Source organism: Osmerus mordax, chromosome 15 (assembly GCF_038355195.1).
Source record: "Osmerus mordax isolate fOsmMor3 chromosome 15, fOsmMor3.pri, whole genome shotgun sequence".
In the NCBI taxonomy this organism is placed as follows: domain Eukaryota; kingdom Metazoa; phylum Chordata; class Actinopteri; order Osmeriformes; family Osmeridae; genus Osmerus; species Osmerus mordax.
In genome coordinates, this window is record NC_090064.1 from 1,347,734 (window position 1) to 1,374,054 (window position 26,321).

The window sequence follows — 26,321 nt, forward strand, 5'->3', positions numbered from 1 at the left end:
ATAAAAAGAAGTTATCCATAAATCAAATTTCGCTGTCTAAGTTTTGCTTTGCATAGCCGGCAGTCTAGTTGCCCATGCATATCTTCTCATTATTGTTAATATTATTATTGTTATTATAGTTGTTCTAAGTTTATCATTACGGTAGGCTAATATTTGATTTGAATGGAAGCGCAACCAGCTCACCGGCGGGAGACCCCGAAGCGCAAACACAGGATGATTTGAAACTAAACAGTGACGTAATTTTGCTACGCGCTTCCGTAGCAACCCAGATCTGAATGTGCGATTTTTACTCATCCTTTCATAAACATTAGGTTTAAGAATAAGACATGTCTAAATTGGAACAAATACTTGTCCTTGACCCACCATATGACCTAAAATTTAAAGGTAAGAGCACTGTCACTAACCACCACTCTCATGCTCGCCAATACAATGGCAATGTCACAAATTAACCATGTATCTAGCTACAGTACTACTGTAGTAGCGTAGATTAGCTACATCACTGTACTGTAGTTTGCTGCTGGCTATTCAAACATAATTGTCACCTAGTCTTTCTAGCCAGTCTAGCTAGAGCTATCTGCACCGAACTGGTGGATAGTTCCCGAAGAGTGATGTTTGGATACCGTTGTCAACGACCACTTCTACCGATATCTACGAGTCTCTGTCGCCATTTTAAATTAATGTTTGTTGTAGGTGGCGATATTCCAGTATGGCATTCAAGAAACATAGCACTAGCTAGATAACGTGGTCAGTTGAAATTGGGAATTTGTCATTTTTCAATCGCTAAAGAGCTTGCATGCTAGCCTTAGTGTGTCATTAAGTTACTGTAGTCTGAAAGTTACTGTACAGTACAGTAGTAGTGAGGTACAGCCATCATCACCATAACTCACATAGGCCTACTACTAACTCTGTTTGGGCTTGATGGCAGTCAGTCACATTCCGTGGTAGGGATGAAAGCTACGAGTGTAACTGCTGTATGTTTTTAGTAACCATATGATGTTGGCCGTGGCCATAGTTGCTTGTTAATTGACAGATTTTAATGCTCCTAGATGTTTCGTTTTAACCACTCTGCACCCCACCCCCTTCTTCCCTAGGTCCGTTCATAGACGTGGTGACCACCCACCTGCGTCTGTGGAACCCATCTGACAGGAGAGTATGTTTCAAGGTGAAGACCACAGCTCCACGGCGCTACTGTGTCCGACCGAACAGTGGGATGCTGGAACCGGGAGCCAGCATTGCTGTCTCAGGTAGGCGTCTACACCCAGAGTGGCTGTGCTAAAGTGCTTGTGGTGATGACGCTGTTGGTGATACTAGTGATGATGATTGTTTTGATGTGTCCCTGTGTTTCTGTTCCTCCAGTCATGTTGCAGCCCTTCGACTATGACCCCAATGAGAAAAGCAAACACAAGTTCATGGTCCAGACAGTCTTCATGACTCCCAGCTCCTCAGACACAGAGGCAGTGGTAAGCTCCACCCCGAGGTTAAAAGCAACAAAGGGGTAAACTGAGCCAGTTTTTCTAAATGAAACAGTGTGTCAAGCCAGTTATGAGAATTGCCATGAGGCTCCAACAGGGGGCAGTGAATACTCAACCTGTAAGTGCAACTGCAGATCAACTGTTAGAAACTAAAAAGCCGGAGACCCCTGTCACGTTGTGTGCGTTTGACATGTTCAGTGATGTGTGTGTTCTCATGTGTGCAGTGGAAGAATGCCAAGGCTGATGACCTGATGGACTCCAAGCTCCGCTGTGTGTTTGAGTTGCCGTCAGACAACAACAGACAGGTGAGTCTCTGGCCTAAGCCCTAACCATGACCCTAGAGACCCTAATCATTCCAGTCCCTCAGTTCTGCAGTACGACTGTGCCTCCAGGTTCTGGAGGATGAACAACCTGGGGTCACAGAGAGGTCAAGCCCCTCTCTACTCAGATCTGCCGCTAACCCTAGCTAATTCACCCTTGACCCCCACATGCTAGCTGAGCGGCAGCTTTCAAGAGAACCTTGCCACCTCTGTGGGATTGGCTAATCCAGGTCACTCTCCCCAGCTGGGATGGGCTAAAGCAGGTCACTCTCCCCAACTAGAAAAGGTTAATCCAGGTCACTCTCCCCAGCTGAGATTGGCTACAGCAGGTCACACCCCCAAGCTGAGCAGTAGGCAGTATGGCGGCAGTGCAGCGACCACTCCAGGAGAGTACTGCACCCCTCTGAGCAGCCAACACCACCTGACCTCTGACCTCCTGGAGTGCAGCAAGTGGCAGGTTGGTGACATACAGACTGATACAGCCAGGCAGACCAATAGACAACCAGACGGACAGACAGGCAGATCGATGGAGAGACTTATAGACTGATAGACAGCCAGGCAGAAGTTCTGTGAAGATGTATCCCCTTTAATAAAAACGTATGTTAAGGTAGGTCACAGTTCTGACCCTGTGCCCAGTGTGAACTGGACTGTGGTAATGTTTACCTGCCTGCTCCCCCTCTAGTCCGAGGTTGACGCGAGCAGAGCCACACCCCTTCTCAGCTCCAGGTCGGACAGCTGCTCCACCTCGCGGCCCAGTGGGGCCCCTCTGGACCAGCCAGACATGAGGAGGCTGGTGGAGGAGTGTAAGAGGCTGCAGACAGAAGTGGGGAAGCTCTCTGATGAGAACCGACAGCTTAAGGTACCTGGGTTCTAGATCTGGGGTTGGCTCTATGTAGTTGGTGTAGATCGGGGTAAACTCATTCCTCAGGTACATACAGGCCACCCGCGCCAGCCTATCGCTAGCTTTTCGTTGGTGTTTGAGATGTCGGAGGTGGCGGGTTTGATCCCAGGTGCGGGCAAACGTCAGCCAAGTGTACCTCCGATGCGGGCACGGCCATGTCTGTTACATCTACACTAGGGCTGGGTGATATTGCAGATTTTTTTTAAATTTCAGATTATATCAATAATTATTGATAGTTATCACCTATTTTGGCTGGATAAAATGTTTTATATTGAACCTTTTTATTTTTTATTTAACACCTTACCATTTCCTTACCATTTGCACTTGTTTTCTCGCTCAACTTTTCTGTTGACACACACAGACACATGTTGATGGGGTAACTGAACAATACAAGAATGGGCTGTGTGTGTAATGGCAGCACGCTGCATTATCAAAGGAAATGATAGGCTGTTAATGAGCCAGGAACAGATGCTTGGGGTTTGATCATACAACTGAACTTTGCTTGTTCCTTATGTGCTTTTCTGGCAGGTTGAATTTGATGCATTTAAGTGAAACTATCGATTATTCCATCAAGCACTTTTCTTATTGCTATGGATGAAGTGTCTATCGCAGCACACCGCTATCGTTTTATTGCCCAGACCTAGTCTAAACCACAGCCGAGTTCTAAGTACATTGGCCAGTCTATAAAAATAGACCTAGTCTTCGACTTAAATGTAACTTTAAGTCTGACTTGCCATAGACACTTCAATTTACCTGTTGCATAAAGCTTCACTATCAGCGACTAACGTAAGACTGACTTATATAGCCTGTTGCGCTTTGAATTATGGATAAAATAAGACGAGAAAAAATAAAAGATGGCGGACAAAACAGCGACACTTAACGGCGAAAGATTGATACATTTAAACCTGATGAAAACCTAGGAGGAATACAATATTGATAAGGTTGTCTTATTAGCAAATAGTGTATGTGTCATAGACTTATATACAGTAGACCAGGGGCGATTCTAGGATCAGACCTTTAGGGAGGCTCAGCCCCCAATGAGAATGTGACTTGTGTTCTTAATCTGCGCCATGAAATTAACTACCTACTTCTCCTTTGGTTTTACTGGCAGACTACCAATGTTAAAGGTGCATGGCGACACTGGATATTAAACCTGTTTAAAGCCCTTTGAACCTGTAATTGTTTGTCATCTGTCACTAACAGACACGTTTGCAAACTCTTACGTTAGAGCACTAAAACTTCTTTAAGATAATATTTTTTTATTTTAGGCGTGCTGAGATGAAATTTAGGTGTGCTTGAGCACCCCTTAAAAGAGTCTAAAATCGCCACAGCAGTAGACACAGCAAGCCTGCTCTTTAAAGATGGCGTCCTCATTCATTTCTATGAAAAGTGCTCAGTGGTGCAGTGAGGCAAGCGAGAGCGCGAAACCAGAAAATGGCTGTTTATCAATCCACGTTTTTCTCCGTTCTTGTGTTCTTGCGAACTCGTTTGACGTCATCTTTCATTGCCCAAATACGGTTCCAATCCAAAGAACACAAGTCACCAAGAACGCCAAAAATACCTGGAAATGTTATTGATCCGCCCCTTTTATCGAGGATGCATCCATAGACGTATATATTAATAGTAGTGCTGTCAAACTATTAAAATATTTAATTGCGATTAATCGCATTAATGTTATATTTAACTCGCGATTAATCTAAATTAAACGCACATTTTTATCTATTCTAAATGTCCCTTGATTTCTTTTTGTCCCATAATTTTTTCTCATTTTAATGCTCTTATCAACATGGAAAAGTGGATCGGATTGCTTAGTGCAAATGTTTTTTTTTATTGAAAACAACATTGCAATCGCCTGTCTTTGACGAGGGGGCGTAGAATTCGCATCAGCTGTGTGCTTGGCCATCAAGTGGTATTTCAGACTGGACGTGCTGTGATGATAGCTCAAAACAAAACACACAGATCACTTTGGTCTTGTCAATGGAACCATATGGCAACTTTTTAAAAGTAAACTTTCCATTCAGAATCTTATTGGCATCCATTTCGGCATCTCGCGCTCGCCATCCACTCAAAACGTAACGTTAGCCTACAACTCTTTAGCCGGCTCGCAAGCCCAAACAAGTGTGTGCGGCTTGCCTGTTGTTTTGTTTCCGGTCTAGCTAGATCCGGTGTGGTGTTACAGTTTTTACAGTAGTTGTTGCAACAGCATGTGAAAAAAACTAAAAAGTTTGCAAGGCCAAAAAGTACTTTAATCTCGCGATAAAAAAAATTGACACCATTAAAATGGGTTTGCGTTAACGCCGTTAATAACGCGTTTAACTGACAGCACTAATTAATAGACAGAGCTAAATTTTTCTTCCAAGATTGCGTCCCCATTCATTTCTATGAAAAGTGCTCAGTGGCCAATAGGGTCCAATTACAGTGCTCCCTCTCCAGGGGTCTCATTTATAAAGCTGCACAAAACGGGGCTGAAAATGTGCGTACGCCACTTTCCACGCAAAGGTTGTGATTTATAAAAAACTAACTTGACAGGAGAATGTGCAGTACTCCACGCAAACTCTGACCCTCCCGTAGGCCTATGCACATTTTGGAGACAGTGGGAATTGGCGACGCAGATGACCGTACTGTAGGCATACTGCAGAAATAAATGTGGGAAGAACGATTACTCATAATATTTATATATTTTGTTTTCCTCACACATTTTTTTCACTCGATTTCATCATTATCATGAAGATTAAATCCAGCAGTGTTATTTGCGCTTGTACTGACTGATAATTGTTCCATAAACACCTTGTACAATCCAACTCAAATTTTAAATCAAAATTCAGCGCTGTCTGTCTCACCATCAGATTGTCCACTACGGGAGTGTAGGAGGGGGAGATGCCCGACTGCATGGAGGATAACATCACATATCCTACTTTTAGATAACTGCAGAACACATTGTATAACGAAATATATTTCTTTAATACTGTGCATTTATCATCATATGTCAAAAACTGGAAATACAGTCGTTAAGCTCCCGCGCAATCGCTACACTCTACGTCCTCCTTTTGTTTGCAAATTGTATCTCGACTCGCGGTATCACTGGCACAGTTGACGCCACTCGCACTGTTTTTTTTATTGGTGATCCACCGGCCACCAAATAATGTGGTTTTCGTGCCTCCGCCAATAAGCTAACAGTGTCTGAGAAGTTTTCACTGTACTGAATGACTACAGGCCCGTCGCACTGACGTCTGTGGTCATGCAGTCCTTTGAGAGACTGGTGTTGTCCCACCTGAAGGTCATCACAGGCCCCCTGCTAATAGGTCAGTGGATGATGCAGTAAACATGGGACTGCACTACATCCTGTAACAGCTCGACTCCCCAGGGACGTATGCAAGGATGCTGTTTGTGGACTTCAGCTCGGCTGTTTGTGGACTTCAGCTCGGCGGTGAGGTGGACTTCATCCCAGAAGTCCTCCTCACCAAACTCACCCAGCTCACTGTGCCTGCCTCCACCTGTCAGTGGATTACAAACTTCCTGAAAGACAGGAAGCAGCAGGTGAGGCTGGGAGAAATTACATCCAGCACCCAGACAGTCAGCACTGCACCTTAGGAGACCCATCTGTTTAGCTCCTGAAATTTGCAGACGACACAAAAATCAGAGTCTGCATACAGGAGGGAAGTTGAACAGCTGGCCCTGTGGTGCTCTCGCTACAACCTGAAGTTGAACTCACTCAAAACTGTGGAGATGATAGTGGACTTCAGGAGGAGCCCCCCCATCACTGCCCCCCTCACCATACTGAACAGCACTGTGTCTGCTGTGGAATCCTTCAGGTTTCTGGGTTCCACAATCTCCCAGAACCTGAAGTGGGAGCCAAACATCAAAACAGTCATCAAAAAGGCCCAGCAGAGGATGTACTTCCTGCACCAGCTCAGGAAGTACAACTTGCCTCAGGAGCTGCTGATCCAGTTTTACACTGCAGTCATTGAGTCTGTTCTCTGCACATCCATCACTGTCTGGTTTGGATCGGCCACTAAACTGGACAGGAACAGACTACAACGGACTGGTCAGGTCTGCAGAAATTATTATTGGTGCTGACCTGCCCACCATCCAGGACCTGTACACCTCCAGAGCCAGGAAACGGGCAGGGAAAATCATTGCAGAACCCTCACACCCTGGACATAATCTGTTCCAAGTCGTCCTCTCTGGCAGGCACTACAGATCTCTGTACACCAAAACCACCAGACACAGGAACAACTTTTTCTCCCTTGCCGTCACTCTAATGAACAGTTGACAAATTATTATATTTTATTATTATATATTATATTTCAGTGTTTCCTCTAGGATTTTTTTTAGCAGTGGGGGCAGGTCTGTCCAAACGCCCCCCCCCCCCCAACAAAGTGCTAACCCTAACCCTATATTTCGGAGCAGGTTAATGTAATAGTCTATTAGCTAATGTAATATTGCACATATTTTCGTCCTATTTCCCCTAAAGAAATAAAGTTAGCCTACTTAAAGACACCTTACACTCATAAAGTATGTTCTAAATGGCATAAATGCTGCCAATTAATAATTGACGTAACAACTTATTGTTAATGGTCAGGAGCCGAGTGCACCAGCTGGGCTTAAAAAAGTTGGTCTTAACTCCTACGTCGGTCTTAGTTACGTCCGACTTTGTGATTTGAATTTATACCGAGTGCACCAAGCTTGACAGGCCACGGTCGTAGCTACGCCTGGTTTTAAGATGCGCGTCCTTGCGAAAATGCAAAAGCGTCGATCGTTGCCAAGCAACACATTTAAGAGCCTATCCAAACCGCACTTAGCTAGCCTATCTCCCTTCAAAACAAGCCATGGATTTAAAAAAGAAAGAAAAGGAAAATACATTTTACTGATAGAGAAATTATAAAACTTCTAGAGTTGTTTACTCAGAATAGAAGCATGCTCACGGGGAAATGTAATAATATCAACACAAACAATCAGCTTGGAAATCGATCACCAATAAATGTAACAGTGGATTTGTGCGATCACGGACAATTTTTTCTCGCCTTAATGTCCTTTCCATATGTTCCCTATAAACAAGACGTGCTGCATGTGCGATCAAACTGTTGTACATTATAATTACCATGGATATTAGTCCTATTTTCCAACTTACGCCTGCTCCCCACTAGGCGTAAAATCTACACCCAGGTGCAGCACATAAAGGGCTTAAGTCTAACTAGTGCACTAGTCGTAACTTTAAGTTAGTAGTAACTTTCAGTTCTACGTCGGACGTAGCGTTACACCCAGGCGTACGCCCAGCTGGTGCACTCGGCTCCAGAAGCCTACTCTATCGATTAAGGTAGGCCACTCGTAAGCATGTACACTGTCTGCTTTATTTGATCTTGATAGGCTAAGCATTCTGTAGCAAATAATAACAATATACCCACTATTTATTAATTAAAACTACTTCAGCATAATAATGCACTTAAAATACAAACCTGAGCAAAGGCAGTAATTGCTATCGAATCAACAGACATGTGCAATTTAGCTAGCCCGGGGAAGAATACAAACAACGAAAATCACCAGTTAACTTAACTTAAATTAGCAAGAACTATACTAATACAATAACAGGCTTCAATGAACTGACAACATAAATTATACGACATAAGGACGATATATGCTTCTGCGTTTTTTGAAAAACGGACACATGGGAACGCCCTCGTCTCCGTGGAACGCCCTCTACGAGCTCTCCGTCAGCCCTCGGAGAGCACCGGAGAGCTCGACGTGCACCTCCTGAATTTTCTAACTATCCGTCGTAATTTCGGAGAGCGACGGAGAGCTACGGAGATCCCCTTGGCTGTGATTGGTCAGTATTAAGAACCGCTTGCGTCAGGGGCGGGGTTGCCCTGATAAACAGGACGAACAGGATCCTTTTACCGCCATTGCTGTGAGTTTTCACAATTCATATTTCAGCTAAACAGTACATGTAAAACAGCATCTGAATTAAAATGTGACGAGAAATGGGCAGTGTAGTTGCTGAAAATGTGCGTATTTTATTGATGAAACGGCAAATTTGTAAATTTGCTCCGACTTCTCGATAACCTAGGTAAATAAACACTCCACGACGACTTACAAAAAACCGTTGCGCCACCTACTCTTCTGGCGGTGAATTGTTTTCAGCACCCACAGCCTACGGAGAACCATAAACGAAGTCTATCCGTCCGTATCCGTGTGCCCGCCCATCTGTAAACGGAGACGCAGAAGCATATTTCGGCCTTTAAGGCCGATTTCCCTGACAAGTATAATTCGGCCTTAATATGGGGAGAACTGTCACTCTCGGGAAACTTCCGGGTTCTGAACTGGTTGCAGTTCCACTCTGGTTCCATATGAGGGCGCTCACCAGTGAGTGCAGAATTAATGGAGGTCTATGGAGCTATACCCCTCAAAATCCACTTTTCTCAGGATATAATTTTTTGTCTAGTAATTTGAATTTTGTATTCGAAAGAGGAGGCAAAGAAAATACACACTGCTGGGTGATAGATTTTTTAAAAGTCGCTTTTTTGTCTTCAAAAGCCTTTTAAAATGTCAATGACGTGACGTCATACACATCGTACGACCAGAGATGCTGCTTTACGGCAAGCTCTGGTCACTTCCTTTTTTCTCTCGAGGCATCGACAACACAGCTGAGAGGTTAGGCTCTCCCTGTCAATACACATGATAGAAAGAGTTTTGGCTTGCTAATGTTGACATTCTGGTTCCGCTTCCGATGCCATCAAGCGAGATCTCTGGTCGTAGTCAGTCCTTCACTAACCAATCAGCATTAGTGATGGGCATTCCGGCTCTTTTTCGTGAGCCGGCTCGTATGGCTCAGCTCACCAAAAAGAGCCGGCTCTTTTGGCTCCCGAACGGCTCTTTATAAAATACATGTTTTAACTATGAATTTGACTATGATGGGTGTGAAAACAATTTGAATTAAATTATGAAATGAAATCATACTCGACTGTAACCACATATCTTTAAAAATGCATTGATTTGTCATGGCTCTCCTCCGAGTTTTGACTACTCTCTGACTGTGTGAGTTGGCTCGGCCCTCCCTCATGCAGGATTGACAGGAACAGAATATGAGGATGATCGTGTGCGCCTTTAAGCCTACAATTATTTTTTTGTTGTTTTTTGAATTAGTCAATTATTTTAAATACAATTAAAATGAGTTATTTCATAATCATTTAGTTTTTATAGGCTGTATTAATCTATTAAAAATAGAATCGGCTCTTCAGATATGCGAGCCAGCTCCCGACGTTCACCTTCAAGAGCCGGCTCTTAGAGCCGGATCGTTCACGAACGACCCATCACTAATCAGCATGCATTAGCAGAATGCTAGCGTGTTATGGGCAACAATGACTCACCCTGTAAGAAATCGAAAGGACATGAAGTTCTCGTTTATTCAACTTTAGACCTATAATCCATGTTGAACATGCAAAAACAACAATCAAATCTGAGATTTCCCAACGACAATCAGGCGAAAGAGACTAATTTAGCCATTTAGCTCCATAGTCCTCTACTGATGATGTCCTCTACTCACTCGTTTAATCAAATGACATTTCTGCACAAAAGCAGGACCCAGTTAACTTTTTCTGCAGTTACAATTAACAAACTTAATTCATTTTGTAATAAGATAATGACGTAGGCTACTAATCTCAGATTTGATTGTAGTTTTTGCATGTTCAACATGGATTATAGGTCGAAAGTTGGCATAGCAACCAAGCCCTTACCGCAAGGCTTAGCCACGGGAAGAGGTGGCTAACTTTCCTACCCCAAATTAAGTCAGTCTTACTATTTATGCAACAGACTAGTCTAACCTGACAATTTAAGACTGCCTTAGACTAAGACTAGTCTTAAACTAAGTTTATGCAACTGGACCCTGGTCTGGGGTCTTAAGACACAACATCCTGCCTCAGAGCTGGGTTTCTCTCTAACTCCTCCCTCTGTGTGGTTGCCAGGACGATGGGGTGAGGATGAGGAGGAACCACCGGCCAGACAACACAGTCCTTAACTCTGCCTCCCTGGCGAGGAGAGACCATGGCTCCAGCTCCTTGCCCTCCCTCCTGGTGGTCATAGCAGCTATCTTCATCGGTCTCTTCCTGGGAAAGTTTGTTCTGTGAGGAGGGGCAGAATTCGTCCCTGGAGCGAAAGTGATGGAGAGAAGAGAGGGTGTGACCTGCCAGTGTACATGTTCACTGTAACCAGTTATCAACAGGCCCCGCCTTTTCAATGCCATGGTTATGACACACCAGTGGGAACAACTTGTGGTTGGTTCTCCCTCTTATGTTCCTGTTTTGATGGGGGAGAGGAACTGGACATTGATCACATGATCATGGCCACGACTGTAGGCAATTCAACGTCCTAAGTTAACAAAGAAACAAATGATTGAAACCAACGGTTCTTTGGTTCTAAAAGTTGGAATTGTCACTTTCTGTTATGGTGTCTCCTGTGTTCAAATTATTTTAAAGAACCGTGAAACCCAGACACTCACTAGTCCGAACTCTGATCTGCTCTCGGGTCTGGAGGAGGAAGTCGGTTTGGAAATGTGTTCCTCCACTCATGCATGTGTCTGGTTCTTTATGCTACTCTCAAATGCACATTGTTTTTCTTTACCTAGACATTCCAACTTCATGAGGCAGATGTTACTGCGCTGTCACATGGTATTTAAAGTTGAAATAAAGATCTGCCATTCTTGTAGTTCCTCTGCTCCCCTTGTGTTTCTGGGGAAGTTCCAGCTTCTCACTGTCCCACCGAGACCCGTCTGTACCATTAAGCAATTCAGAATCACATGAAAGACACCTGTTCCATAAAGCAGACTAAGAAATGTGGGGATTAAAGTCCAAAACCGGAACCTAACTAATCAGTCTGGGACAAAGTGGTTCCACAAAGGTCCATTCTTGTTCACACAATCCAACTCATTCGAGACAGGTTCAAGTTGTCGGGGAGTCAGGTGGCTGAGTGGTGAGGGAATCGGGCTAGTAATCCGAAGGTTACCAGTTCGATTCGCGGTCATGCCAACTGACGCTGTGTCCTTGGGCAAGACACTTCACCCTGCTTGCCTCGGGGGAATGTCCCTGTACTTACTGTAAGTCGCTCTGGATAAGAGCGTCTGCTAAATGACTAAATGTAAGTTGTCAAGATAATTGCTAGGCATGCTATTCTGGAGCAGCTTGTGAGGTAGAGCATGGGTCGTATTGATCCACCATGGAAACAGCAGCTATGTTCCCGACCATGTGACCTGTCCCTGATAATACGTGATTTAAAGACAAGGACTATGACAGCTTCCGCATCCACCACCTCATTAATGAAAGGACACGTCATGATTGACAAACAATACATAGGTTGAGGTCACTTCATTGGTTACAAAACAATACACCCTCTAAACACATCCAAGCATACTCTACAGTTTTAAATATAGGCTATTAACCAACATTTTTAAACATGGTTGTCAGAAAACTAGGATAGAACCACATTTTTGGTCAATCTTTTGCTATGCACTGTTAACCATGTATGGGGTCATTTAGATAGACATTTCATGCAGCATCAGCCTAAACATTTGATATCACATCTTACCATTTTAAATGATAGTGATTAATAACATAAAATATGTCCAGAAAGTCCATGATAAATCATTGTCTTTCGGTCTGATCAGTGTTACAGGAGCGTGTGGTTAAGCAACTCCACAGGCTAAGCCTCACAGTTAGCCTGCCCTGGACAGGGTTGGTTTCACACACAAGCTGCCATAGTAACTGAGCTTGAACAAAGTTGAATTGAATTGATTATGAAACCAAATCAACACAAAATCAGTCAAACTGACATAAGCCTGTCTTAGTTGGTAAAATCGTTCAAAGGAACAGGGCCCAGATCATATGAACAGAAAATGACCCCATAATTCAACTGATATCTTACATTACATTTACATTTAGTCATTTAGCAGACGCTCTTATCCAGAGCGACTTACAGTAAGTACAGGGACATTCTCCCCGAGGCAAATAGGGTGAAGTGCCTTGCCCAAGGACACAACGTCCTTTTGCACAGCCGGGAATCGAACTGGCAACCTTAAGATTACTAGCCCGCTTCCCTAACCGCTCAGCCACCTGACTCCCATTAGATATCTACTGTACACAAGACGTTGAACTTATTTCGCTGATTATATTGGAGTCAATCTAGACATCATGATAGCCTCCAACACACAGTGGCATAAATCAAGCCCACTTTTCTGTTCCACACACCAACCAGTTTTATTCAATAGACCCAGATACATGTTTAGATATACCATGTCTAAACTCAAGGTAAACTAAGAAGTCTCTGACAGCGTAAAGGTCAACAAATCAAAATGTAAAGGTGTCGTCCGTCATGTCTATCGCCCAGGCAAACTTGTCTCTGTGGGTCTTGTTGTAGATCTTCTCTATCGGGACATTGAACTTCCTGCACCTGCCAGAAAAGATGCAGCCACTTGGAATCACTTGTCTTACACACACACAACTGACTGAGAAACAAGACTTACCAGGCCACAGAGATGCGGGGATCGAGGTAGTTGAGTTTCGAGGTTCCCAAGGCAATGACCTTATTCTCCTCCCTGTCAGTCATCTGGAGGCAGAGCTTCTTCAGCTGCTCTTCCAGTCGTTTGACAGCTGCCTCCTTCTTCTCCACTAACCTGGGGGAAGAGAGAGGTGTCCTCTAAAGCCCAGCTCACTGTTCACAGTTACCATGGCTAACACAGCCAGCGTTCCACCACCAACCTTCTGGTTCTGTCACTCTGCTCTCTCTTATGCTCCTTCTGAGCCGTCTTCAGCTCCTTTCTGGCTGTCTCCAACTGCTGCTCTTTCTGGGACATCTGACACACACTATTTTAGTTAACTTACCACTGGCTAGTGAACTAGCATATCTCGTTCACATTTGTTAAGCAGCACCTTGTCCTTCAGCAGTTGCATCGACTTCTCAAAGGTTTTAGGTGCTGCCCTCTGGTGGTTGCAGAGGATGGCTACAGCTCTGTTAGCACGGTTATACGACAGCACCTTCTCCTCCAAGCTCATGTCAGCTGAACACACACATACGTAAACACAAACTGCTCCTAAATGTATTTCTGAAGGTGTGTTTGTGTGTGCGTGTACCAGAGGTGATCTGGCTGAGCTGCTCCTGCAGAGTGGTGGAAGCGTTGTAAGTTCTGAACACCTTGGCCGTCAGGCCGGGCATGGCCTGGTTCAGGTGCTTGTTCAGATACCCCGTCTGAACAACACAGAAGAAAACAGTAGTAATAGTCAATAGTCATGTTCCACAAATATGCGAACATCCTGTATATTGTGTGTCTTGTGTATGAATATTACGTTGATTCTATCAAAGAGGTCGTCACTAGGGTCTTTATTTTCCATGAAGAGTTTAAGGTTCTTGAAGACCTAAGTGAGAGTGAGACAGAGAGTCTGTAGCACATGTCATGTAATCTGGGGTGTAGTTATTGTATCGTAGTAGCACTGCCTACCCTGGCCTCCACTGGAACCTTGTTGTAGTAGCGAATGGAGTCCTTCCCCAGGAAGTCAAACTCCACCACATTCTCCAGACTGTCCAGCAGTGGGACGAGCCTGATGTGCTCCACCCTCAGAGAGCAGCAGCCAACCGTGTCGGCCGTTTCGCTCTCCTCCTTCTCGTTCCCTGCACGTAGAGCAAGCTATACACAGACACAAGTTTGGATTGGTCATGTCAGAAAATAGGCGTCGGAGGAGCGGATCTGAGGAGATGCGACCACAGCCTGAGGTCGCAGGTCGGGGTCATGATCCGGCACAGTCACAGCAGCACCTTGTCAATGAAGTACAGAGCCACTCCTCTCTGCCTGTTCTTCATCTCTCTGTCCTTCCAGTCTTCTCTGTAGCGCCTCCTGATGGTCTCGACCTTCTCCTTCAACCTGCGAGCCACCTCATACTTCTGCCAGTCCTTCTCTCCCTGCGCACACACACACACAAACTCCACATTGGCTCAAAGGTGTGACAGAGGAATGGGTGTTGGTGTGTTGGTGTGTGGAACCTTCAGTTTGGAGCTAGGGTTGAGCATGACGTATTTGATGTTTCCCTGGACGTTCTCCACCCAGGAGGCCAGCCACGTGACCGTGTCGTCATGCTGCACCTTCTTCCACCTGTGTCCCTCAGGAGCTGCTGGCACCTTGAAGTCTCTACACACACAGTTATTCCTGTGTTACATTTACATTACATTTAGTCATTTAGCAGACGCTCTTATCCAGAGCGACTTACAGTAAGTACAGGGACATTCCCCCGAGGCAAGTAGGGTGAAGTGCCTTGCCCAAGGACACAACGTCAGTTTGCATGACCGGGAATCAAACTGGCAACCTTCGGATTACTAGCCCGACTCCCTCACCGCTCAGCCAACTGACTCCCTAGAGTTGATGGTGATGTCCTCAGGCTGGATCTTGTGGGCTTGCGTGTGAGTGAGTGAGTGAGAGAGAGAGACTGACCTGCTGCAGTTGATGGTGATGTCCTCAGGCTGGATTCTCTTCTTCAGTTTTCCCATTTTCGGGTGCTCTCCACGGCCACGGAACAGGCCTGGCGGTTCCACACGGAAGTTCCCAATCTTCTCCCTGTGGCCGTCCAGAACACAGAACCCATACTCCTCTGTCAGCTGGCTGGCCTCCTCCTTCAGAACCTTGACAGAACCACAACAGCGTCCAGATAGAACCTCAGCAGATCCTGGGGAAAAAAAACTGTTCACCAGAAACCAGGCTGAAGCTCACCTTTTTCTGCTCCTTAGTCAAGGCTTTCCTCTCCTCAGCCTTGAGCAAGAAGTACTTGTTGATCTCTGTGAAGTCACACTTAGACAGCTTCCTGATCAGAGCCCTCTCGTCTGAGGTCATTTCCTGTTAGGATGGCAGACAACAGCATGGTCAGACATACAACAATGGTCTGGGTGTCAGTGTGGGTGTGGTCAGGTTCTGGGTGTCTGCACCTCTCTCCAGTCAGTGAAGAAGTTCTCTTGGAAAACAGGCTTAGTGGTGTACTCGTGGTCCAGCATCTTAGCATAGAACGTTGCCACCTCCTCTGCAGTCAGGCTCAGTTTCACCAGCTCACCTAGGAACACATTTACAATCAACCCCATGTAACTGAGCTTGTTAAACTCTGCAGTTTAAATACCACCAAACCATGCCACCAAATTGTTAGCAGTGGTGAAGCTGATGAAAGCGGTGTTTATAAAAGGGTGTTGTTGCGTGCATGAGTCAGAGGATTTGAGTTTGATCCCCGGAGTGGCCAAAAGTCAATCCTGACGAGCCTAGCGATGACACCTCTGACACTATCCAAACAATATCCTAATTATAAAGCACCACCACAGTAAATACTAAAGACTGGATGTGTCTAACCGTTGTAGTAGAAGTTTACGTTGCTGGGTATTGGTTCATAGGGTGGGGGGATAAGCGGCCCGCGGTGCTCCAGGCTAGACCACTTCCTCCCATCACTGGTGTGACCCTCCTCCCACCTGCACAACAGAGAGACATGGACACAAAAACAGGCACTTCTGGATCGATTGACCGTGTCTGAAGTGGAGCCCAGATCAGTGTTTCCGCGATGGGAAAAAAAAGCTGTGTTCATCACGCGTGCAATGCATGTCATCGAATATGTTCTCAATAGTATGTTTCAAGTATGCTACAGCCGAACCCTCGTTCCGTTTTTATCAACAGTAATCGAGTTGATAAGCGTGTCTTCTTGTCTGATCAATACGCAACTTTGAGGTGCGCGAATGGACAGAGCGGAGTAAACTGTCGTTCCGCTGCAAGGGCCAGCCCGACGTGCACGAATACACCTGTACAAATACAAATTAAATTTCCACTCAAAATGCTGACAAAGTTTGATTTACGATTTCCAACGCAGCCTGCATTGGTATTCTTAACCTGGAATGATAATATATAGTGCAGTGTTTCCTCTATGGCTACATTTCTGCCGCCACGGTATCAGAAATCATGCTGTACAAAATATTAGGCAGTCTATCAGCAGTGATTGTTAGAGTGCATGTCGGAGAATTGCACGGACACGCGCTTCACACCGCAGTTGAGATTGCGTGTGTGCGTCCTTGAGAACTCTAAGTCGTATAACTTATGTTGTCAGTTCATTTAAGCCTATTATTGTATAAGTCTATAGTTTTTGCAAATTTAAATCAAGTTAACAGGTGATTTTTGTTGTTTGTATTCTTCCCCTGCTAGCTAAATTGTCTGTTGATTCGATAGCTGCCCTTGCTCGGGTTTGTATTTTAGGTGCATTATTATGCTGAAGTAGTTTTAATTAATAAAAAGTGTGTTTGTTATTATTTGCTACAGAATTCTTAGCCTATCAAGATCAAATGAAGCAGGCAGTGTACATGCTTCAGAGTGGCCTACCTTAATCGATAGGCTAGGCTACTGACCATTTACAATAAGTCGTTACGTCAATTATTAATTGGCAGCATTTATGCCATTTAGAGCATATTTTATGAGTGTAAGGTGTTTTAAGTAGCCTAACTTTATTGCTTTAGGGGAAATAGGACGAAAATATGTGCAATATTACATTAGCTATTAGAATATTACAGGGGGGGGGAGAGATGCAAAACACCTGGGAATAAATACATTGATTAGAAAAAAGAAGAAAAAGAATATTGACACTGAAGAGATATAGGTCAACATATAATGCTAATTACAAATTGGCAAGTAACTCACATCTTCCAGCTTTTCGCATCATACTTTTCAGCAACCCGATAAAACCGCGAAGAATTCACAACGAAAGCGCTGCTATTACTCTTCATCGACTGTTGTATTAAGTTGGCAAAAACATTACAATATTTGCTCATTACAGGCTTTTTGGCTCACTGTGATGAGTTGTTTCTAACAGCCCACAGTGTGTCTTGTACGCGTTATATTATGGGTTCGAATCTCTCAAAAATAGTTCACGCAATACATCCTACAATGTATCATGAGTCACCACACCCCCGGTATGTTATTTAGGTTAAAAACGTCAGCCAAATTAAAACGTAAATGTTATTCACATGGGGATAGTGTATCGCTAGAGAATGGGCTGTGTTTCGCTTCCAGTGCCACAAATGAGCGGCTGACACGTGGGTGCAACATTTTAATCGTCCCTCTGGAAACAAATTACTGAAGCAGGATTCCGCTACAGTAAATTCTCCTACAGATGTATTCAATATGATAGATTCAAAACAAATGGACTATGTAACACACACACACACACACACACAAACCTAGACATTGTTAAACATAAATAATAATGATTGTTATGCTTCTAAAGTATGAACTTGATCTCACCATTTCCATGTGCTGTCCTCCTTGATATCCTTGTCTTTGAGCCTTTTATCCTCCCTCTCTTCCAGCTTCACTTTCTTCTTTAATTTCTCTTTTTCTGAATTCTCCTTTTTACCCTTCTTTTCATTTGTTGATTTGTTTTTGGGACTTTGGTCCTTCTCCTTTTGATTCCTGGCATTCCCAGATCTTCTTCTCTCCTGCCATCAGAACAGCCATGTCAAAACAGCCAGTGAAAAGCCCTTCACTGAGGATGGGTTGTGTGGGCTAACAGCTCCTTACTTTCTTATTCTTCTCCTTGAAGTCTTTGCTCTTCCTTTTTGATTTACTGTTTAAACTGTTAGGATGTAAATGTGTTTACCAACATACTGTATAGGGTTACGTCCTGTAGGATGAACAGTTGGACAATGCTGGATCAGAGGTGAAGTGTTACCTGTTGGCTGGTTGTTCACTGAGAAGTCTTTGTTGTTCCTCCTGGTCTTCCTTTCCCTGTTGCTCTTTCCTGCTGGTCTTTGACCTGTGGTGCTGCAACATGGAGGTCTGGATCACGCACGCACACACTCACACGCAACCACACACACACCTCACCCAGTATCTAGAGCAGTTCAGTAATGATATACGCACCTTGACTTTGTCAGCTTTCAGTGTCTTCAGGGTCAGCTGGGACCTGCACCAATCCACTTCCTGCTTCCCCTCTTGATTGGATGATAGGTTGTTGTTGTCCTTGTTATCCACATGAGCTTGGCTGTGATGACAGAGACATGATCAGCAAGCTAGCCCGCTAGGTGTATCAAGAGTGTGCCACGGCCAGAGGTCATGTCAGGGATCAAACTTAGGACGTACCACTCTACTGCAACAGGGTCCGCCTCCTGGAAGACAGACAAGCACAAATCTGGATTTTTGGATACAGAGATGCTCTGGTAGCAGGTTTTGTTGCATATATACAGGAAAGACTGCTTGCAATGCTGGGCACAGACTTGATGCTGGTCACAAGGAAACCTCTAGACCTACTGAGTTCTGACAGGTCTAAAGTTGTAGATGTTCTGATGCTCTGAATGTTCTAAGAGATTCAGAGATGAAGGTTCTCCAGTGTGTTCCATTTTTGTTCTGGTGACTAGTGATGGGTCGTTCGCGAACGATACGGCTCTAAGAGCCGGCTCTTGAAGGTGAACGTCGGGACCTGGCTCGCATATCTGAAGAGCTGACTATTTTTTATAGATTAATACAGCCTATAAAAACTAAATGATTATGAAATAATGAATTTTAATTGTATTTAAAATAATTGACTAATTCAAAGAACATAAAAATACTTGTAGGCTTAAAGGCGCACACGATCATCCTCACATTCTGTTCCTGTCAATCCTGCATGAGGGAGGGCCGAGCCAACTCACACACAGTCAGAGAGTAGTCAAAACTCGGAGGAGAGCCATGACAAATCAATGCATTTTTAAAGATATGTGGTTACGGTCAAGTATGATTTCATTTAATAATTTAATTCAAATTGTTTTCACACCTATCATAGTCAAATTCATAGTTAAAACATGTATTTTTTAGAGCCGGCTCTTATGGCTCAGCTCACTAAAAAGAGCCGGCTCTAAAAAATACATGTTTTAACTATGAATTTGACTATGATAGGTGTGAAAACAATTTGAATTGTTGTGAGTGAATGCCCATCACTACTGGTGACCGAGTCTGCTCTCAAACTCCCTGAACTGGAGCACAGTGCCCCTACACACCTCACATACCTACCACATACACATGAACCCACACACCCTACCATACTACCACACATACCTGTAGACATCCAATGGAAATACAGTGAGATCATGCTTCTGTCTATTGTCAACACCTACACTCACAGGTCCTCACACCCTCCAGGTGATCGGCCAGAGCTCCAGGTGATCAGCCAAAGCTCCAGGTGATCAGCCAAAGCTCCAGGTGATCAGCCAAAGCTCCAGGTGATCAGTCAAAGCTCCAGGTGATCAGCCAGAGCTCCAGGTGATCAGCCAGAGCTCCAGGTGATCAGCCAGAGCTCCCTGTATGCCCTCACACCTGCTGATGTTAGACTCTTGTTGGCACTTTCAGCACCAGGAGCTCTTTTCATGCAACTTCCATAACCAGTGGGTTGGTACCCCTGATACACTGTATGTGTGTGCATGTGTGAGAGAGAAAACTTACACATACCTTTTTGTTCCGATCCATTTTTCTGTTCTTCTTCCTGTTTTAAGGTGTTTATTTTTTTTATTTGACAAAAGACTACATTAACTTGACATTAACATCCAAATCGCTTTATTGCCGCCAGAGACCATCAGTGCTCAGCGCAGTGTGGCTAGGCTACTGTATGCCTCACCTTTCATTCGACCTCCCGTCTTCCCGCGACTCCGATGAGATTCTTTTTCTTTTAGTTTTAGCATCTACGTGTCCTTTTGTGTGCTCCGGATTCATTGCTCAATTTGAGAAAACGTGAACTTTCCAACTTGGGACGTTTGCATCGAGTTGCGGTTAAGAATTGTTAGATAGAAGCTGCGCTACTCAAATAGGCTACAAACAACGGTGGCCAAGAACCTATTCTCATGTATGCCAATAGGTGATTATTATGTGATTTTTTATCTGATATCTGTTCCCTTCTTTCAACTTACCTATTTGTCCGCTCATTAGAGGCCTAGCTGTCGCCGAACCTGAAGAAAACTTTCTTCTAAACACCTGTTAGTCCGAGTGCCTGCGCATGCTTGTTGAGTTAATTAGTCGTCAGTGATCAAGGTTCTTGTTGAAAAGCCTTCACTGAGGCCGTTATGTCATTTTATTAGCAAACACACATAGGCTTTACTTTGTGTGATCAAAATCAACACACGCAACGGGCTGTTGTTGGCAGTTCAAAGTAGCATTTTTATTAAAGTATCAGGTATTTTAGTTTGATAAATTCACATGCCATTTGATAGTATGAAGTGATGCATGTGATCAAATAAAATATTTTACAAAAGATGTATGGGCCATGTAGCTATGTTACAATTTTACACATAATATGCAGTAGTCATGATCAGAGATAAGACACAGCACCATGTGACCAATCAGGCACATGGTCCAACCAGGAGGGAGGTCCATTCAAGAGCCTCCTTACCATCTGTTACCATAACTACACAGCAGACAACTCTGGTGAGAAGCTTCACAACCTTCTCAACCTTGAAGTTCATCAGCCATCAAAGAATGTCCTAACACCATTTTACAGTGCGAGAAAAACTGAAATCATTATCTAACCAAAAATATTTAACAATTATTTTCAATGATGTTCTCATGTGTCCCACAAATACCCACAAGACAACATGGAACCTGTTCTTTAAGTACAGAGGCCTAGTTCTACCCACAGTGGCACCTCACAAAAACAGACGACCAAACATCCACAGGTTTTCCCATCATTGTTCAGAGTTTTCTTAACTGTTCAGAGAACATGAGGTTCTGCTGGAGCTCCAGCCAGCGGGCGGCTGCTGCCAGGGGCTGTTAGTGGCTGCTACGAGCAGGCTATCGACTCCAGCTGCTGCTCTGCCTCGGCCGCCATGGCTGCAGCCTGCAGCTGCTCCGTCTCCGTCTGCAGCGCTGACGGCGCCAGCTGCTTCCTTTCGCTGTGCATGTTGTTCTCGTGCCTCTTTAGGTCGGAGGCTTTGGCAAACGCCTTGGTGCAGGAGCCACAGACGAACGGCTTCTCCCCGCGGTGCCGCCGCTCGTGGTCCTTCAGGTGCGACTTGTGTTTGAAGGCCTTGTCGCACATTTGGCAGCCGAACGGGCGCTCGTTGCTGTGGACGCGCTCGTGCTTCTTGAGGTCGGGCGCACGGATGAAGGACTTCCCGCAGACGTCGCAGCGGTAGGGCTTGAAGCCTGTGTGGATTTTCAGGTGCTCCTTCAGGTGGGCCTGTGTGGTGAAGGCCTTGCTGCAGATCTCACACACGAACGGCCGCTCGGCTGAGTGCAGCTTCTCGTGCTTCCTCAGGCGGTTCTCGTCCACAAAGGTCTTCCCGCAGACCTGGCAGGCTAGCTGGTCGCGGTGGCCGTACAGCAGGTACTCGAACTTCATGTCTGTGGTGGCGGTGGTCCAGCTGGCTGTGTGCTCGTCCTTCACCTCCCCCATGCTGTCTGTGAATGTCAGAGTCTGGGCGGCGTGGCCCAAGTCCTTGGGCTCTGTGTCCATGGGCTCCACCACGTCCTGGTCATAGCAGCTCACTTTGTGGACGTCCTCATTGGCTAGCTCCTTCAGGATGGCTTCCTGCACACGCAAGGCGGAGCTGGGAGACTTGTCAAGCTCGTGATTGGCTGAGGTGTCCTCTACAAGGTCATGAGTAGGTGTGTCGTGGTGCTCCCCCAGAACCTGTACGTCAGGGTCAGAGGTCAGGGAGGGGTCGTCAGGGGGCATAGCCATCTTGACGATGTCGTAGGGGAACTTGTCATGCTTTTCCTCGGCTGTCAGGTCACGCTTCTGGGAGCACAGCTTGTCCAGGAAACGTATGCCAAGGATCTGCCCCGACGACATCATCAGGTTGACGTCCTTCTTCTTGACGGAGATCTTGGCTGTATACATGTAGTTGAGCACTTCCTCAAAGATGTCAGAGCGGATGAAGTCGATCTCGATGACAGACGAGTTGTCCACCTCATGCTTCTTGAACAGCTTCTTGAAGTAGTTGCTGCAGGCGGCGAGGACACAGCGGTGGGCGCGGAACTTGACGTCCTCCACGACCACGGCAATGTCACAGTGCTCCCCCTCCAGACGCTGCTCGTTCAGCAGCTTTAGGAAGATGGTCTTGTGCTCATCGTCCACATACTTCACCGTCTCTGACATGCTGGATGGATAAAGTTCTGGAGACAGAGGACACAGACGGGGTGTTTAACAACACGCAGGGCACCAGCAAGGAGACTACAAACGATATAGGATTTTTTTAATTTTTATTTCACCTAAGGTGTAAGATCAGAACAGTAATATTCTACCATCCAGACAAGTCAGCTGTCCTGCTGCGTGATCTACACTGTGTGTGAGGGTGTGTGCTCTCTTGCATCCCATGACCAGAACATTCACAGTTGTGGCCCTCATGGCTACAATAATCAGCATAATAATAATTCGTTATTATAGTAACACGTAAAATACATTATCTATCTAGCTAATCACTTCATGTCGACTGACATGAAGTGATCAGCTACAACATTGTATGTCCTGAAAATGCAAGGCTAGAGGTCGAATATCATCATGAAAACATCCCTGACAGATGCAGGCCTCGTATCACTTCCTAGCCAGCTACACATACTGCATTCTACATCCCGTGATTAGCCAGCTAGCAATCAATGCTAGCTAGTATGAATGACTAGCCAGTTAGCGGTAGATTTGGGGGGAGGGTGTATAGCTAGCTAGCAATGCTAGCTATGCTAGCTAACTGCATTGTGTACGAACTAAAATGGCCCCTTGACTACATATTTTCAAACTGGTGTGGGCACAGTCTTCCTCGTGTAAATGGCATAAACCCCTGCTGTTTGCTAAATCCTTGTCTAGGTGTGAAGCTATCACGCCGTCGGGGGGACAGGGGTTTATAGCTGTCACCGACCAGCCACAACCACAAGCACGCGAGCTGCGCCCGTCACTAGAACGGAAAATGCCCGAGCAGCCATGAACACTCCTGACATGACGAACTCGAGCTTCTGCTCAATCCGTGAGCGCGCAGGCATCTTGATAAAACATTATGCAATAATTTAGAAACTGATCTGATTAGCTAAAAATATATTTCTTACCTTTAGTAAACGATTTTGTACCCTTGGTAAAGTCTCCGATGAGTGTCACGCGTTGAAAATATAATAATACACTTTGTGTGTTGTTGGCCTGAGGACGAGCATAAGCGGAAGGACGCGCTGCGCCAGCACGGAACTGCAGATTGAGTGACTATGCGCGTAAGTACGTGCATTGAAATGATTCAGTTTACGCTTGTTGCGTAAATGCAGCCAGAACAACAAAGCACAATCCAAAGGAGTGACTTCAAATACTTACGCAATTTACTGATCATAAATCTCTGAAGCGCGAACTAGAGGGAAAACGGGAGCAGATTTGGGGCGCGAAAGACACTGTCACGAGCGGGAGACGAGAGTGGAGGGGAATCTGAGTAAATGAGGAGGCATTACCGGATTCACGAGACCACCGTACATGCACTCGCGCTAACACTTTTCTCTATTGACAATAATTGTAACGAAAATGTCATCCGAATCTTTTTACAGCCACATTAAAAAACGTTTTGGATGGTCATGTGTAGGTCAAGAGATGCCCCATGGTCTGGATATCCACTAGTTGGACTCTCACACCCAGGGATGTCGCAGATAGAGCACAAATTATATATGTAAATAAATTGGCGCACAACATGAACTACAACTAAATTATTCACACTGCCAGCAGGTATGCAAGCCTTTCCCCAACAGCACTCAAAGCAGCGAGGTTGTACAGCTGCCTGAAGAGGTCTTATACAGTTAATTCACCCCTTATATTAATCTCCGATGCTACACGTTTTTTAAACGTCTTTTACGAGAAGGTGGGTCTAAAACGGCTGGCACTGGACCACCATTAACCCTTCACTAATGAATCCTGAGGCCTAATAGAGCCTGCTGCATATGATTATTCACAGTGAGGGGTGGTAATGTCACATTTTTGTAACAAAAACCCTATATTCTTCAAACGTGCGTCCAGTTCCAGGCCATGCCCAGCCATGCTGGGGTCCCACTGAACCCTGCACACACAGGCTTCACAGCAACCCACAGAACACACAGCAGACAGAAAGAGACAGAAGATAGATTTATTTTTCTGTTTATTTTAGAGTTGTGGGAATTATGGATACTGGGCAGAGCCATGGTGATGGATGAGAAAGGGGTCAGGGTGATACAGTGTGATTGTCTCAGAGAGAGACAGGGATTTAGGCAGAACTGTGGCGGTTGCTATCTGTTAGTTCTGCTGAGGCTTGTGTGTGGATGAAGACACTCATCAAGGACGGTTAGGTTTATAATGCAAATGGTCGTATATACAAACAAAACAAAGAAAAACATTTTCTTCTGGCCTACTGAGCATGTAAGCTGAATAGACAATGTGTAAAAACTTACCTACTTAACATTTGGGGGTACAAGGAGAGAGTGTGTTTTGGTATGTCTACAGGATAAATAGGTACTTGTTCACATTCAGTTCATTAAGAGAGTATTGAGAGTAAATAAATAGACACTCTTTCCCTGCAACTCAAGACCACAACATGGAGATGAGGTTGTACAACAGAACGGTTCCCTTGTCATGCAATAAACATGTTCCTTTAAGGGCCAGCGGACGCCTGATTGCCAGGGAGCTTTTGGAGTGTGTGTGTCTTGGTGAGATACAAAGAGTGGGCATTTATGCATATGTGTGTGTGCTAGTCCAGTAGTGCTCGGATGCAGTCTTGTCTGTGGAGCAGCTTGTGTGATCCTGTAGGGGTCGAGCAGGTGACCTTCTGGAACTCTTCAGAACCCTCCAGGTTAGTGAGCCTCAGTCCTGATCAGAGAGCAGACAGACAGGGTCTTTATGAAGTCAGACAGCAGACAGACAGGATCCTTATGGAGTCAGAGAGCAGACAGACAGGGTCCTTATGGAGTCAGAGAGCAGACAGACAGGGTTCTTATGGAGTCAGAGCAGACAGACAGGGTCCTTATGGAGTGAGAAGATACAGGAGACAGGAATGCTGCTTGGACTGAAGACCAGAGACACACCAACTCCTCCACAACAATTCTTCACTGCATATTATCATAGGAGATTGACATGATCACACAGTGTTTCCCCTACCATTGTTTTGGGGGGGGGCGGCCCGCGACATATAGCTGTTTTCACACTACAGGCAATTCGCTTTTTGCTCATCGCCTCAAAACTGTTCAATTAATTTGCGAAGGTTTGCGCAACCTTGCCCTTGTTATTTACACCTGATCGCCTGTCGATGAGTGCACACTAGGTGCACTGTTAACGACAACATTTGCGTGAATTCGCCTATTCGCTCCTTGTGAGCGGTGTAGTGCTGGGAAAAGCATTTACTTCCGTGCATATACTGTACTAGCTGTATTATGCTAGCTAGTTTAGTTTTGAATGGCAACATACTGACATTGATCATCCACAAATGCCCTAATAAACGCATAAAATAAGGTTTACTTCTTTTGCTAGGCTACCTGTTCATGCTGCCAGGTATCTTACACTGCCTTGCAGGGTCCTGTCACGTGACACGTGACTTCCATTGAAAATGAATGGGAGGCAATATTTTGGTCTACCGCCCCCCCTGAAATCCTAGGGGAAACACTGTCACTGATACAGAAAGGCACTTAAAGCA

The 26,321-nt window shown here is 45.1% G+C and overlaps 4 protein-coding genes across 12 annotated transcripts in view; 1 reads left to right on the forward strand and 3 right to left on the reverse strand.

Annotated features, from left to right (window-relative positions):
- The first annotated feature begins 146 nt into the window (after positions 1-146).
- Positions 147-11,390, forward strand: LOC136957516 (vesicle-associated membrane protein-associated protein A-like). Its single transcript, XM_067251499.1, has 6 exons — positions 147-384; positions 1,092-1,244; positions 1,357-1,460; positions 1,697-1,777; positions 2,475-2,651; positions 10,652-11,390. Exons 1-6 carry the CDS (start codon positions 327-329, stop codon positions 10,811-10,813), a joined length of 735 nt encoding a protein of 244 aa, XP_067107600.1. The 5' UTR covers positions 147-326; the 3' UTR covers positions 10,814-11,390.
- A 618-nt stretch (positions 11,391-12,008) lies between these two features.
- On the reverse strand, positions 12,009-17,747 carry top1mt (DNA topoisomerase I mitochondrial). Of its 2 annotated transcripts, XM_067251334.1 has the most exons (14): positions 17,380-17,747; positions 16,054-16,169; positions 15,645-15,766; positions 15,433-15,555; positions 15,157-15,344; positions 14,712-14,856; positions 14,487-14,630; positions 14,173-14,358; positions 14,021-14,089; positions 13,808-13,922; positions 13,607-13,734; positions 13,436-13,530; positions 13,201-13,350; positions 12,010-13,127 (listed from the first exon to the last, which is right to left on the reverse strand). In XM_067251334.1, the coding sequence occupies exons 1-14, from the start codon at positions 17,508-17,510 to the stop codon at positions 13,025-13,027; spliced, it is 1,815 nt and encodes a 604-aa protein (XP_067107435.1). In that variant the 5' UTR covers positions 17,511-17,747; the 3' UTR covers positions 12,010-13,024. The 2 variants fall into 2 exon arrangements, with proteins under 2 accessions (XP_067107434.1, XP_067107435.1); XM_067251333.1 differs by lacking the exon at positions 17,380-17,747 and having other exon boundaries at positions 12,009-13,127; positions 16,054-17,322.
- Positions 17,748-20,848: 3,101 nt separating this feature from the next.
- On the reverse strand, positions 20,849-23,861 carry zbtb14 (zinc finger and BTB domain containing 14). Of its 2 annotated transcripts, none has more exons than XM_067251839.1 (2): positions 23,740-23,861; positions 20,849-22,818 (listed from the first exon to the last, which is right to left on the reverse strand). In XM_067251839.1, the coding sequence occupies exon 2, from the start codon at positions 22,799-22,801 to the stop codon at positions 21,482-21,484; it is 1,320 nt and encodes a 439-aa protein (XP_067107940.1). In that variant the 5' UTR covers positions 22,802-22,818; positions 23,740-23,861; the 3' UTR covers positions 20,849-21,481. The 2 variants fall into 2 exon arrangements, with proteins under 2 accessions (XP_067107940.1, XP_067107941.1); XM_067251840.1 differs by lacking the exon at positions 23,740-23,861 and adding an exon at positions 22,915-22,957.
- A 939-nt stretch (positions 23,862-24,800) lies between these two features.
- epb41l3a (erythrocyte membrane protein band 4.1-like 3a) overlaps positions 24,801-26,321 on the reverse strand; it is a 60,703-nt gene continuing 59,182 nt past the window's right edge. For all 7 annotated transcript variants that reach the window (XM_067251297.1, XM_067251298.1, XM_067251300.1 and 4 more), the window contains one exon: positions 24,801-25,501. Coding sequence is in view for 1 of the 7 variants with exons in the window: in XM_067251303.1 (XP_067107404.1) it covers positions 25,496-25,501 (6 nt within the window). In the remaining 6 variants the exon portion in view is untranslated. The remainder of the gene's footprint in view (positions 25,502-26,321) is intronic.